This window comes from Notolepis coatsorum (genome assembly GCF_963971535.1).
Source record: "Notolepis coatsorum genome assembly, chromosome: 13".
NCBI lineage: Eukaryota > Metazoa > Chordata > Actinopteri > Aulopiformes > Paralepididae > Notolepis > Notolepis coatsorum.
Genome location: NC_140177.1, coordinates 107,542,996 through 107,555,094, shown reverse-complemented (window position 1 = coordinate 107,555,094; position 12,099 = coordinate 107,542,996). Strand labels below are relative to the sequence as shown.

Genomic DNA, 12,099 nt, shown 5'->3' with positions numbered 1-12,099 from the left:
TCCTTACTGAAACAGATCTAACATGCTTCTATGTGTGTAAAAGGAACTAAATCAAGGCATTTCTCTTTGCTTTCTGTCATGTAATTTCTCTTGTTAGCTAGGCTGACTTACTTGACTTAAACCCTTTTGCTCTTTGGGGAGCATAGGTCATTCATGAACTCTCTCCAGCTGGTTCGGTGTTGGGCGATTTTCTCTGCTTCCTTCCATGATGTTCTTTCTTCCTTGAGATCCGCTGTTTCTGGGTCCTCCTGTTAGCTAGGCTATTCCACTTTATTATCAAAATAAACTCTGATCTGACCAGACATTAACCCATTAACCCATTAATCTGACCCCATTAAGATGGACTCAGCCTGATATTTGACACCAGTCTCAGTGCCATATGATCCCTTAGTTACAAGGCTAATGGGAGTTGACTCTGCTAATTCAGCCGCACACTCCGTATTATGTTGGATTCCTGGTAGATGCCTTGTATTGTCAGATCCTTCCTATGGAATGCCAGGTGTGTCATAGGGCTGGGCGATAGGAGGTTGAAATGTTGCGTGTGTGTGAAGGTGGCGTGGTAATGGGAGTGACCTTTTTTTGTGGAAAGGTCATGAGGCAAAGGACGGCTGATTAATTGTTCATGCCAATTGGCAAAAATGGGAGTGGGAGTGGCCTAGAACAAAAAAGCGCATTACTTTCTAAACAGATCCACATAATATGACCAAACTTTGTAGAAAGCTTGATCATAGGGCAAGGACGTCGGACACACACACACACACACACACACACACACACACACAGCCACACTGTGTGTGTGTGTATGAATGCATGCATGAATGCAGTCACAGCTATTGTTGAACTTGTTTACAATATCTATTATCATGGGCGACGGTATAGTAAAACTCCATACCTTTGCATGGATCCATGACAGTATACCTTCTTTCAATTTGACCTCTCTCAAACCCCACCCTCTTTTGCTGAAAAAACAACGGTTGTACAGATTAGCCCTTGATGTAGCCTACATAATATATACAGTACAAAGGTAGCTATGGGGGCCAAAATGATGACTGACTAGCTTTCTGTGTGGGGAGGTGAGGTCACTACTTGGATGACACAATGTTGTGAGTTTGAGTTTCCTCACTCTACTTGGTATTCTCATGAATATGGAAGGGCATCTATAGGTAGTCTCTACACTGGCTCCCCACCTCCTTCTGGATAGAGTACAAGGTATCCCTCCTTACTCTTCAGTGCATCCACAGCAACGCCCCCCTCCTATCTAAAGGAACTCATCGCTCCCCCGACCTCCACCCGCTCCCTCCGCTCTGGAAACTCAAACACACTCAAACCCAAACACAAGACGAACCTCCGTGGGCGACAGGGCCTTCTGCTCAGCTGTTCCTTGGCTGTGGAATGCCCTCTCCGACCATCTGAGAGCACCACAGTCCGTTGAGGCATTCAAAAGGGGACTAAAAACATTACTTTTTAACAAGGCATTTGCCTAAATGGACCTACTGATGCCTTGTATGTTTTTAAAAACGTAATCTTTTATTTTTTAGCTGTCTAGAGCTGACTTTGATCTGAATGTTTCTTTCATTTCATTGGTTGTTTTATTCATTAACATTTTCTTTTTATCTTTATCTCCTTTCATGTAGCACTTTGAGATTGTTACAAATATAAAGTGCGTTACAAAATAATTAAATGTATTATTATTATTATTATTATTATTAGACAGATGCTGTCAGGCGGGTAGCATCTCTCTTGAGTGCCATTCTAGTTAACCAGGAGGCGTTATTGTGGATTATCCAGTTTCTCACTACAGCACTAAATCTCAAGTCCGAGTCGAGTTTCGAGTCTGAGTCTAAGTCAAGTCAAGTCAAGAGTTTTATTTGTCACGGCATACAAGTATACAATGAAATGCGGGTGGTCTTGCCCGCAACGATGTGCAATACAGTGGTACAACATATAATAGAATCCAATAAAAACAACATTGTGCAATAAACAGGTAACAGGTAACATGGTGTGACATCTCGGTATCTGTACATAGTTATTTACAGAGCATATAGGACATGCTAGGTAGCTTTGGTAGTGCAATACACTGTTACTGTTGTTATACTAATTTAAAGTGGCCTTTCCTTTTGGCCAGAAGTGGGTGTGTGCGGCATGAGTGTGTGCCCGCTCATGTTAAAGTGTTAAAGTGGCTGCTAGTGTGTGAGCGTGCACAGCGTGTGTGTCGTGTGTGTGCTTGTGTGTGGATAGTTCAGTGTTCTGTGGCACTCAATGTTCATTGTTCAAGGCTCTGATGGCCTGGGGGAAGAAGCTGAGCCTAAGCCTCTCTGTCCTAGTAGCTGGGGTTCTCAGGCGTCTGCCTGACCTCAGCAGCTGGAACAGGCTGTTATTGGGGTGGTGGGGGGCTTTCATTATTCTGCAGGCTCTGGATTTGCATAGGGGTGCACCGATATATCGGTCGGGTATCGCTATCGGCCGATAAGCTCAAATGTGCCGATAGCAGTCGCTAGGCCTGCCACGATAACACATTTTGCTGGGCGATTAATTGCCCCCGAAAATATCGCGATAAGCGATATTATTGCGACCGGTTAGAGAATTTTTTTTGAGAAATGTATTTCCCAAAACTTTTATTTTGAAGCCCACCGCTCCGTCTTTTCCGGTGTTTGACTTTTATTTTGAAGCCCACCGACCGGACCGGAAGTATTGTTGTGATTATCCTAAGCAGAAACTATGAGCCGACAACATGTCTCGTCCGGTCCGGTTCTGTTTTTGAGCTAATGATAAAACAAATTGTTGGTGAACAACTAACTTTCGGTTAGTTTTAACGTTAGCTACTAACGTTAGATGCAGCTACTACAGGCAATCAACGATGAGGAGGAAGCGTCAAAGCAGTAATAGAATAGCTGTGGTGCGTAAGCACTGCAGCACGACTCGAAACTACCGGAGTGTTATAATAAATTAATTCATGTTTAACTTGTCCCCGTGTCCAGTCCTTTGACTAGCCCCACCCGTTCATTGTAAACAATGATGCATGTAATTGTATTAACGTTATTCTGTGTTGTACTTGTAGCTATGCTATACGTTGTATTTCGTTTGTTAGATATTTAGCTAATGTTGTTAGCATGGAATGAGAATCAAAGCTCTATCTTTCATCTTTATTTAGCAGTCCAGTTTCTCCGGGCAGTAGCGAGTAACTACTTGGGTCTAAAAATAGCTAACGTTACACTACAAATAATGCTACTTGGTTAAAAGGAGCAACACTATTGAGAAATGTCTATGTGGCGTTGCCCCACGGAGCTCCCGTGCTGTACTCTAGTAACGTCAGCGGCCCGCCTCCCAACACGGACAGTGACTGAAGGGGCACTGGTTCCGCCTCATTAAAACAAACGCGCAAATAGCAATTAATCGCGCCCGTCAAAATCATTGCATTCATTTTAATTATCGCAGCAATTAATCGATTTATTGCTTATCGCGGCAGGCCTAGCAGTCGCCGAAATAACCATCTTGTGTAGCGTCAAAAGGCAAAAAAAAAAAAAGTTCACTCGCGACCTACCTGCACAACGCCCGCCGTCCCCCACACACACACAAGCTACTGCATCAGTTACTACTTATGATTAACAAGGCATTCGTTTTGTGGCATTAACGTTATATAGTTAGTGTTACACGGACAATAACATCAGCATATTATTATTACCCATAGCAGCAAGGCATTACTCCGAGTCCGTTCATAGCTCAGTTCCATTCCGTTGCAGCATGACTCTGAGCTACCGGGAGGCAGAAGACTAACGTTACTGGTGAAAATGTGATTTACGTTGGAATACTCCTTTGCCAACTTGCTGTACTTTGCTTGCAGGTCTGCAGCCATTATTGCTGGATTATGAATAGCCCCAACTTTAGCCAACGTAACGTTATGGCTAAACCTTTAACATTAGTTAACGCTAGCTTTCGGTTAGCTGTTCAATGCTAATAACACAACCAAGCGAACCCATCAGAGCTCCCCATCAACACCGCTCTGTCGGGAGGATGGCATTTAAGAAAGTATCTGCTGTTAAAATGACACAAACATTCGTTTTGTGGCATTAACGTTATATAGTTAGTTACACGTTCAAATACATCAGCATAGTATTTACCCGAAGATAGCAAGCAAGCCGTTCATAGCTCGGTTCCATTCCGTACCCAACTACCCATTCTGCAATCTGTTAATAAAGTTTTCAACCAGACAAATGTATAGAAAGGCTTTGTTTTATTACAACCAGACAAATGTATAGAAAGGCTTTGTTTTATTATAACATTTGTTGCAGTAAAATCATTGTGTCTCGTTTGGCCATCCTGTGGAGCGCGCTGGTCGGCGGGCACTGCCGGGCAGCTAACTTATTAGCTTGTTGTGGTTCTGAGTTTGACTCGCATTCTCGCAAGCAGATCAATGGCGGCATGCCCCCGAAGTAGAAAATGAATAAACGCTTGCCGATTGGTGGTAAGAACAGCAGGAGGTGGGTGCTATCGGTGTGGCGTAATTGGCCGAATCGACTGTCAATCAAAATGGTTCCATTGCATTGGTTGAAAGCTCTGGTTGAGAGAATAGTATCCCGCTGCAGGCCGCCAGAATGGTTCCATTGCATTGGTTGAAAGCTCTGGTTGAGAAAATAGTATCCCTCTGCAGGCCGCCAGACGATACTGGGAGATAGTGATACCATAAACATATTTCTTGATGTTTCCTTTTTTTAAGTAAGTAAAGAGGCCTACAAATACAAACATACACATACAAATATACAGTAGTTTCATTAAAAAAAATTTAAAAATTAAAAAGAAAAATATTAAAAAAAGTTACAAATACTTATTTTTTGCCACAAGTATCGGTATCGGCCGATTGTGTTAGTTGAACAATCGGTATCGGTGGCCAATTTTCATATCGGTGCACCCCTAGATTTGCACCTCTTGTTGTATAGAACCTGCAGGGAGGTAGTGTCACCAAAGCAACAGCCTGAGTAGAGTCCCCATTACCCTAGTCCGAGTCCAAGTCATCAAGGTTGAGTCCACTCCACTCTGGCAGTCAAAGAGCTGACATACAAATAAAAAAAGGTTTACATTAAACATAAATGACACAGCGGTCACCATTTCAAAAGGGAGTTTATTTACTTTGTGACAGAATAGCCAAACAAATGCACTAGCCATCAATATCTTGTGCCAAATGATTAGGGCCTATTACAAAACAAAATTGAAATAAATAACTGTATTTATCAATTAACAAGTCCGAGTCCTCGTCTGCACCCTCCGAGTCCAAATGCAGTCAATGCTCGAGTCCAAGTCGAGTCACAAGTCCGGAAAAATCAGTCTCTCGAGTACTACAGTACAACACTGTCTCACAGTTTCTCAGGTTATTAAATCAGGGCTGTCCCCTTTCAAGTCCATTAACCCTTTCACTGCCGCACTACCAAAACGGTTAACCCTTTCACCGTGACAATTCACAGAAGGTTAACCTAGGGCTGGGCGATATGGCCTAAATATGATATCACGATATTTTCTGACCTTTCGGCGATACACGATACGCATCACAATGTTTTTCTTTTTTTCCCCAAACAATTCATTATGAGGCTTACCAAGACAGTATTTGAGTTTGCAAGCTAACATTGAAGACAAAATAAAATACCCATGCATTTAGCATTTTTATATTATATATTAGATTTAGATTATTGGATTATTAGATTATATATTGCATATATTTAGCAATGAGATATTATATGATTTAGATATGATGAATTGAAAATGGGGGACCCTGATGTAAACAAGACGAAAGTCTTTCTCTGGTCTGCATCCTCCAGTCCACTGTTGTTGTATTGAGCTGTACTGTATTGTACCCATGCTGCAATCTGTTAATAACATTTTCATTCATTCAGACGGCAAACAGAATCATTTTGATTGACAGTCGAGTCTGCCAATTACGTCACACAGCTTGCACCCGCCCTGCTGTTCTTAGCACCAATCGGCAAGCGCGTATTAATTTTTTACTTCCGCCATTGGAGAGCTCAATGACAACAACAATGGTAGCGGTAGCTCCCCGCGGCCGACGTTTAGCTTTTAGCTCCGCAGGATGACTAAACGACTGGAGGCATAATGATTTTACTGCAACGGATGTTATAATAAAAGCCTTTGCATACATCTGTCTGATTGAAAACTTTATTAACAGACCACAGAATGGGCACAACTGAGTCAGCACGGGCTGAGATATGAACGACTAATGCTTGCTATATCTAGGTCGACCTCGGACGTTGCTATGTAAATACGCTGATGTTATTGAACGTGTAACTATATAACGTTAATGCCACAAAACGAATGCCTTTGTTATCATAAGTAGTAACTTTGATGCAGTAGTGTGTGTGTGGGGCCGCGCTGTTCAAAAGTTTCAACGTGTGGACCAGATTGACGCGACACAATCCTCTTGGGCAAAACATCACGATATCCACGATACATTTAAAAAGTGTATCGTTAATGAACTGTACCCGATATTTATATAATATCGTCATGTCGCCCAGCCCTAGGTTAACCCTTTCACTGCCACACAACAGCCGGTTAACCCTTTCACTGCCACACGACAGAAGGTTAACCCTTTACTATCACACAACCGACGTCGTGTGACAGTGAAAGGGTTAACAGTTCGGTTTTGTTATAGTTGACCAAGACTGCTATTTGATTAGTCAATTCCTATACATGTATGTGTTTTTTTTCCATCCATGCTGAATTAGTTATTTCCAGGAGAAGGGTTTTATCCTATTAAATGACATGTGTGGGGGTGTACTGGCAGCTCACCAAGCCCCATATTAGCCGCCATCGTCCTGGGTTTGAATCTGGACCGAGACCTATGTTGCATCATGTCATTCCCTTTCTCTCTCCCCCCACGCTTCCTCCAAGAGGACCGCAGTTGGCTGCAGCTCTTCGGGTTGCAATTTCATCCAAGGAGAAGCAATTGTGCAACAGACAATGTTTTCAAAAACACAAAAACTAAATTTACATTTTACAACCATTTAAAAATACATATTTGGCTGGTTTCATTGCAATGGTCAGAATCGGAACAGAATCTATGTTGAAAATAACTGATTACCTTTTTCTGCTTGGTCTGTGAAATAGCGTAGTATTGTTGTTGACTAACCACGGTATTAATTTGTTTTCTAATGTTACCCCCCCCTTCCATGATACCAGTTACAGTTGCAGAAGACCCAATACCTGCAGCTAGGACCGAACCGGGGCCAGTACTATGGAGGGTCATTGCCAAATGTCAATCAGATCGGAAGCAGCGCGATCGACATGCCTTTTCAGGTAAAAGCACTGCTTAGAAATTCAAAATCACAAAACACTTTATTAATTCACTGCATGCAATGAATGAGCATACAAGATTTGGTAGGGAATGTAAACTAGGAGAAAAGGTTTGACCCTTTATTTTATTTTGTCATTAAACTTTTTTATTGCATTTTCCATTATTCAATGGAATGTTTACAAGATTCACTTTGCATGTTTACAACAACGCATCATTGTGATGGAAAACTAAAAGGATAAGAAAACAAACAAATTAATTTTTTTTACAAAAATAAAAGGTCCAGCACATTTCTCACATTGATCACATAATCAGCCGTTACATGACAAAGTTACACATATCTACTGTATAATTATAAAATGCACAGAGAATATAAACCGGACACAACAAGACATCCTGACTTTTATTTACCTATAATTACTATTAGGGACCCCAAATCTTTCTGAACACCTGTATAAGTTGCTCAAAAGAGGCTAATCTAGCAAGCTCATCATTCCACTCTCTGAAGCTGACTTTCTCCACGTTTGACCTTTTAGATTTCTTTGCACTCTTAGTAAGTTTCTGCACAGATGGCATGACAGACAGGTGAGAAACGAAGTCATTATCTTCACCCCAGACCCCGTTCCAGATTTCAGGGCTGGACACGAACAGAACGACCCGGCACCACGGGCTGGTGGACAGAGTGTACCGGGATCGGAACCGCATGGCGTCGCCCCACAGGAGAGCCCTGACCGTCGACAAACAAGGACGCCAGATATCCTTTATACTGATGTGTACTGGTGGTTTTCAATATGCAGACGTTCTTTTTTTCTTTCTTTCTTTATTTTATCCACTTTTTCTCCCCATTTTCTATTTTTCTCCGATCCCAATTTTGTATTATCCAATTCTTCCCTCCCCTGTCTTGACGTTGCTAGACTATGCCTCCCACAGGTCGGTTGTAGTGAGGACAGAAGCCTTGCATCACGTGTCCCCTCCGGTATACGAGGAGGCAGCCTGTCGCATCTTTTCACCGCAGCAGCTTGAACTCTCAGTGGCGAGGAGTAACGCGTGGGAGGCTCACGCGTTACTCCTTTTTTTATTTATTTATTTATTTTCTTTGTCAAAGCTAGTAAGAAACCAGATATCGTACAGGGTAACAGATCCAATCCAATCCAACTTTATTTATATAGCACGTTTAAAAACAACAAAGTTGACCAAAGTGCTTCACAAGCAATCAATACAGTAAAAAAACACATAGACTAATCACAATACAATGCACACAGAACTACAAACAGATTACGGCAGTAGACTGTATTTTTTTTTTTAAATGCTAGGGAGAACAGATGTGTTTTTAGATGGGATTTAAACATTGGGGCCAGCCTAATGTGGGGAGGTAACTCGTTCCAGAGTTTGGGGGCTATAACCGCAAACGCACGGTCCCCCCCTGTTCTTTAGCCTGGATTTGGGGACAACAAGGAGGGACTGGTCAGCAGAGACCGTAATAGGGTGTAGGGGTGTAGGGGTGCAGGATCTCTGTGAGGTGGGTGGGGCCAGACCATTCATTGCTTTATAAGCAAACAACGGGATCTTAAAATGTGTCCTAGACTGCACAGGCAGCCAATGAAGCCAGTGGGCTTCATCACTTCTCTCCAGTGTTGGGGAAACTACTTTAAAACCGAACTGACACTAAGTCAAGTGTGGGCGTGTTCCATTTAGTGACTAGCATACACAAGGGTGTGTTTTAAAGACCGGACAGGGAGCAATTGTTTAAGTGGAATCAGGAAAATGCTAAATGTTTAGGAAAATCTGTACTTGACCCAAAGTAGTTAACTACTGAGGGAAGCTACTGAGATTGTAATGTAGTTAAACTTTATACCCTTATTATAACTTATTATTACCTCATTATTAACATTCAGTTGAATCCATTACCTGACTTGTCTGTGCTCCAGCTGTATTTCTTTAACCTGAGCTCTCACATCGACAGCTGTCCGTATGGCTCCGTGTATCTGTCACCTCCACCCGATACTAGCTGGCGGAGGTGAGAGAGGCTTTTATGTTGCATTGATTCACATTCACGTTCCAGAACCACATATCATTAATTGATGTACAATGTTATTCCGGATACTCTGTTCCCTCTCAGGCGTGCACCGATACTGATACTGCTATTATGTTTATGTTTTATTAGGATCCCCATTAGCTGTCAAATTAATGACCGCTAGTCTTCCTGGGGTCCTCACAAGAAAATAATACAACATAATACAAATACAGAATGTAATTAGCAATACAATTAAAACAATATTTTTATTTTAAATAAAAACAGAAAACATAAAGGAAATCAAAAATGTATATTCAACATTGAACATACAATGAATGGTTGTATTCATTCACATTCCCCCCAAAGAAACGCATACTAAAAGGGTAACAGACATTTTTATAATACTAATAATATATATAATATATAAAAAATACAATAAAATAAAAACATAAAATAGTTTTAATCGCATCTCACTACATCAGTCTCATTTATATAATTTCACTTTTTAATATCTTTTTAAAACAATATTTTTTCTTTACTTGCTTTGTGGATACTGGTAGCTTGTTTCAGTTGAATATGGCTCTTTAGCGCACTGTGGAGTTTAAATTATTAAACCGGTTCAATACCAGGCTAAAATAGGGTATCAGAGAATTTCCACAATACTAAAATCGAATAACAAGAATCGTGTGTAACATGCCAGAAATCAAAACAAAGAATGTTTAGGGTCTCGGTCAGTATTGGTAGTGAAAAAGTATTGGTGCATCCCTATTCCATGAGCTAACTGCCTGTTAGGAGGTCAGAGTCAGACTCATTACAACTTCAGCAAAACTGAAAGTGAAACTTACCATGGATGGGATATAAACAATACAAGAGCAAAGAAAATGTTGAAAATGGACTTAGCAGATGTTATGAGGTAAGAAATGTATTCAGCTTGTATAGACTATAGAGCAACAACAGAAAGCATACATGTGGATGTAAACGAAAGCAAGCTGTTCACAAGAAAACTGTTGGATACCTTTTGAGATGGACAGTTCTATTTGTTCAGGACTACTATCGCTACTACAGGGTTTCAAAGTAACCACAGTCATCCTTAGGATTTACAGTATCTTTTAATTTATACTGTGTCATTCACATCATAGCAATAGTAAGTCGGTATGTATAAACTACTAGATACTGTGTATATAGCTAGTTTAAATCATGGAGCGTGTTCTGCATTCTGCAGCTCCAGTTCTTTATGTTTGCAAGTGTGTCGTCAAAACACCATGAGGTCAAACAGGCAGCGCTGTCAAAACTGTGTCTTGTCATTTATAGTGTGCCCTTCAGATGACAACAACATTAAGTCGGTATGAATAAACTAACGGATGCTGTATACTGCTAGCTTACATCATTGGTAGAGCATTGTATTCTGTTACTTATGGCATGTAGTCTATATTTATATGCAATAAATATAACATATGCCCTTTGGTGGACACGTGTATCCAAGATGTCTTGCAGTACATGTAGCCAACCATGAATGCATACTCTTTATTTTATTTTTTATTATTGGTGGCCCAATGAAGGCCTTTCACAGAATGTTTAGAATACCCATTTGTCTTCTATGTTGGAAGAGACAATGGTTGCTATGTGCAAAACAATGGTTGCCATGTGTTAGGATTATGTCAACAAAATGTTATAATTTAGTCTTATTACTGGATCTTGTAAACAAGGCACAGTGGAACAGTAATAATAATAAAATAAAAAAAGGAAATTAGGCATTTTCTTTCAAAAGAGGTTACCCAATGGTTACAGGCAGCCATGTTGGAAGAGAGACAACTACACAAACATTCCGTGCAAAGCATCTATTAGGCCTCTATCAAACCCCCATACCCTGGTAGGTGCTATACTGTACCCATGGAGCTACACAGGACCACATTTAAATTGTCCACGTGCGATGGGGTTACACTGCTCCCTGCATCTATTGAAAAGCCTTTCAGCATGGAAAAAGTTGCCCTTAATGGCATGATTACATTATTTTAGCTTTTGATCTTTTACGTCTTGTGGCAAATCTTCCATAAACAACATGTTTAATTCAATTTGGTGCAACTGATGCCTGAGGAATTTGAACAAGACTTGACAGAGAAATGGAGAAGGTTTGAACAACGGAGGAGAAATGAAAGAGGGGTAGAAGGAGCAAAAGATGTTTCCCCATCTGCGGGCCACATCCTATACCCATAAAGGCCCTCATCGTAACGCCAACACGCTTCAGCCTGGGTTCACGTACAGACACTGGAGCAGAGCTGGGCAATATGTCCATCTATATCGAATATCATACCAACTGTGTTATCGTATCTGTTGGAGCCATTTATACCATCTGTGTTTTCTTGGTTTTTGTATTTACTATTGGTACATTTGTTTTTGTACACTTGTCTAGCAGTACCTATTTGAATAATTCCTAGTAATTCAGGTGTTGCACTGTACCTGGCATCTAGCGTGGTCACAGGTAGCTACTAGTATCTCACAAATATTGTTGTATGGATTATTGTATGGATTTGTGAAGGGTGTCGTGGATGACCTGAACTGATTACTTGGAAACACTCGCATTGTAATTACATGGTGAGCAATAAATATGCTAAGCATTGGCTGAGGATTCTCTCTCTCTCTCTCTCTCTCTCTCTCTCTCTCTCTGCCTTCCTAATGTCTCTAAACAACCTTCTCTCCTGTGTCTCCTCTATCTCTCTCTCTCAGCCTCCCCACTGCCCACTCCTTTGTTCTAAGTTCTTCTACTCACATTTATGACTTTATTTCTCCAGGC

The 12,099-nt window shown here is 41.0% G+C and overlaps 1 protein-coding gene across 1 annotated transcript in view; it reads left to right on the top strand.

The window, feature by feature from the left end:
• The window catches only part of LOC311239456 (CREB-regulated transcription coactivator 1-like), a gene marked incomplete at its 5' end in the record, with an annotated part of 140,486 nt that overhangs the window by 17,527 nt on the left and 110,860 nt on the right, over positions 1-12,099 (top strand). The window contains 3 exon segments of the mRNA XM_084327764.1: positions 7,183-7,299; positions 7,911-8,050; positions 9,252-9,311. Of these exon segments, the coding sequence (XP_084183890.1) occupies positions 7,183-7,299; positions 7,911-8,050; positions 9,252-9,311 (317 nt within the window).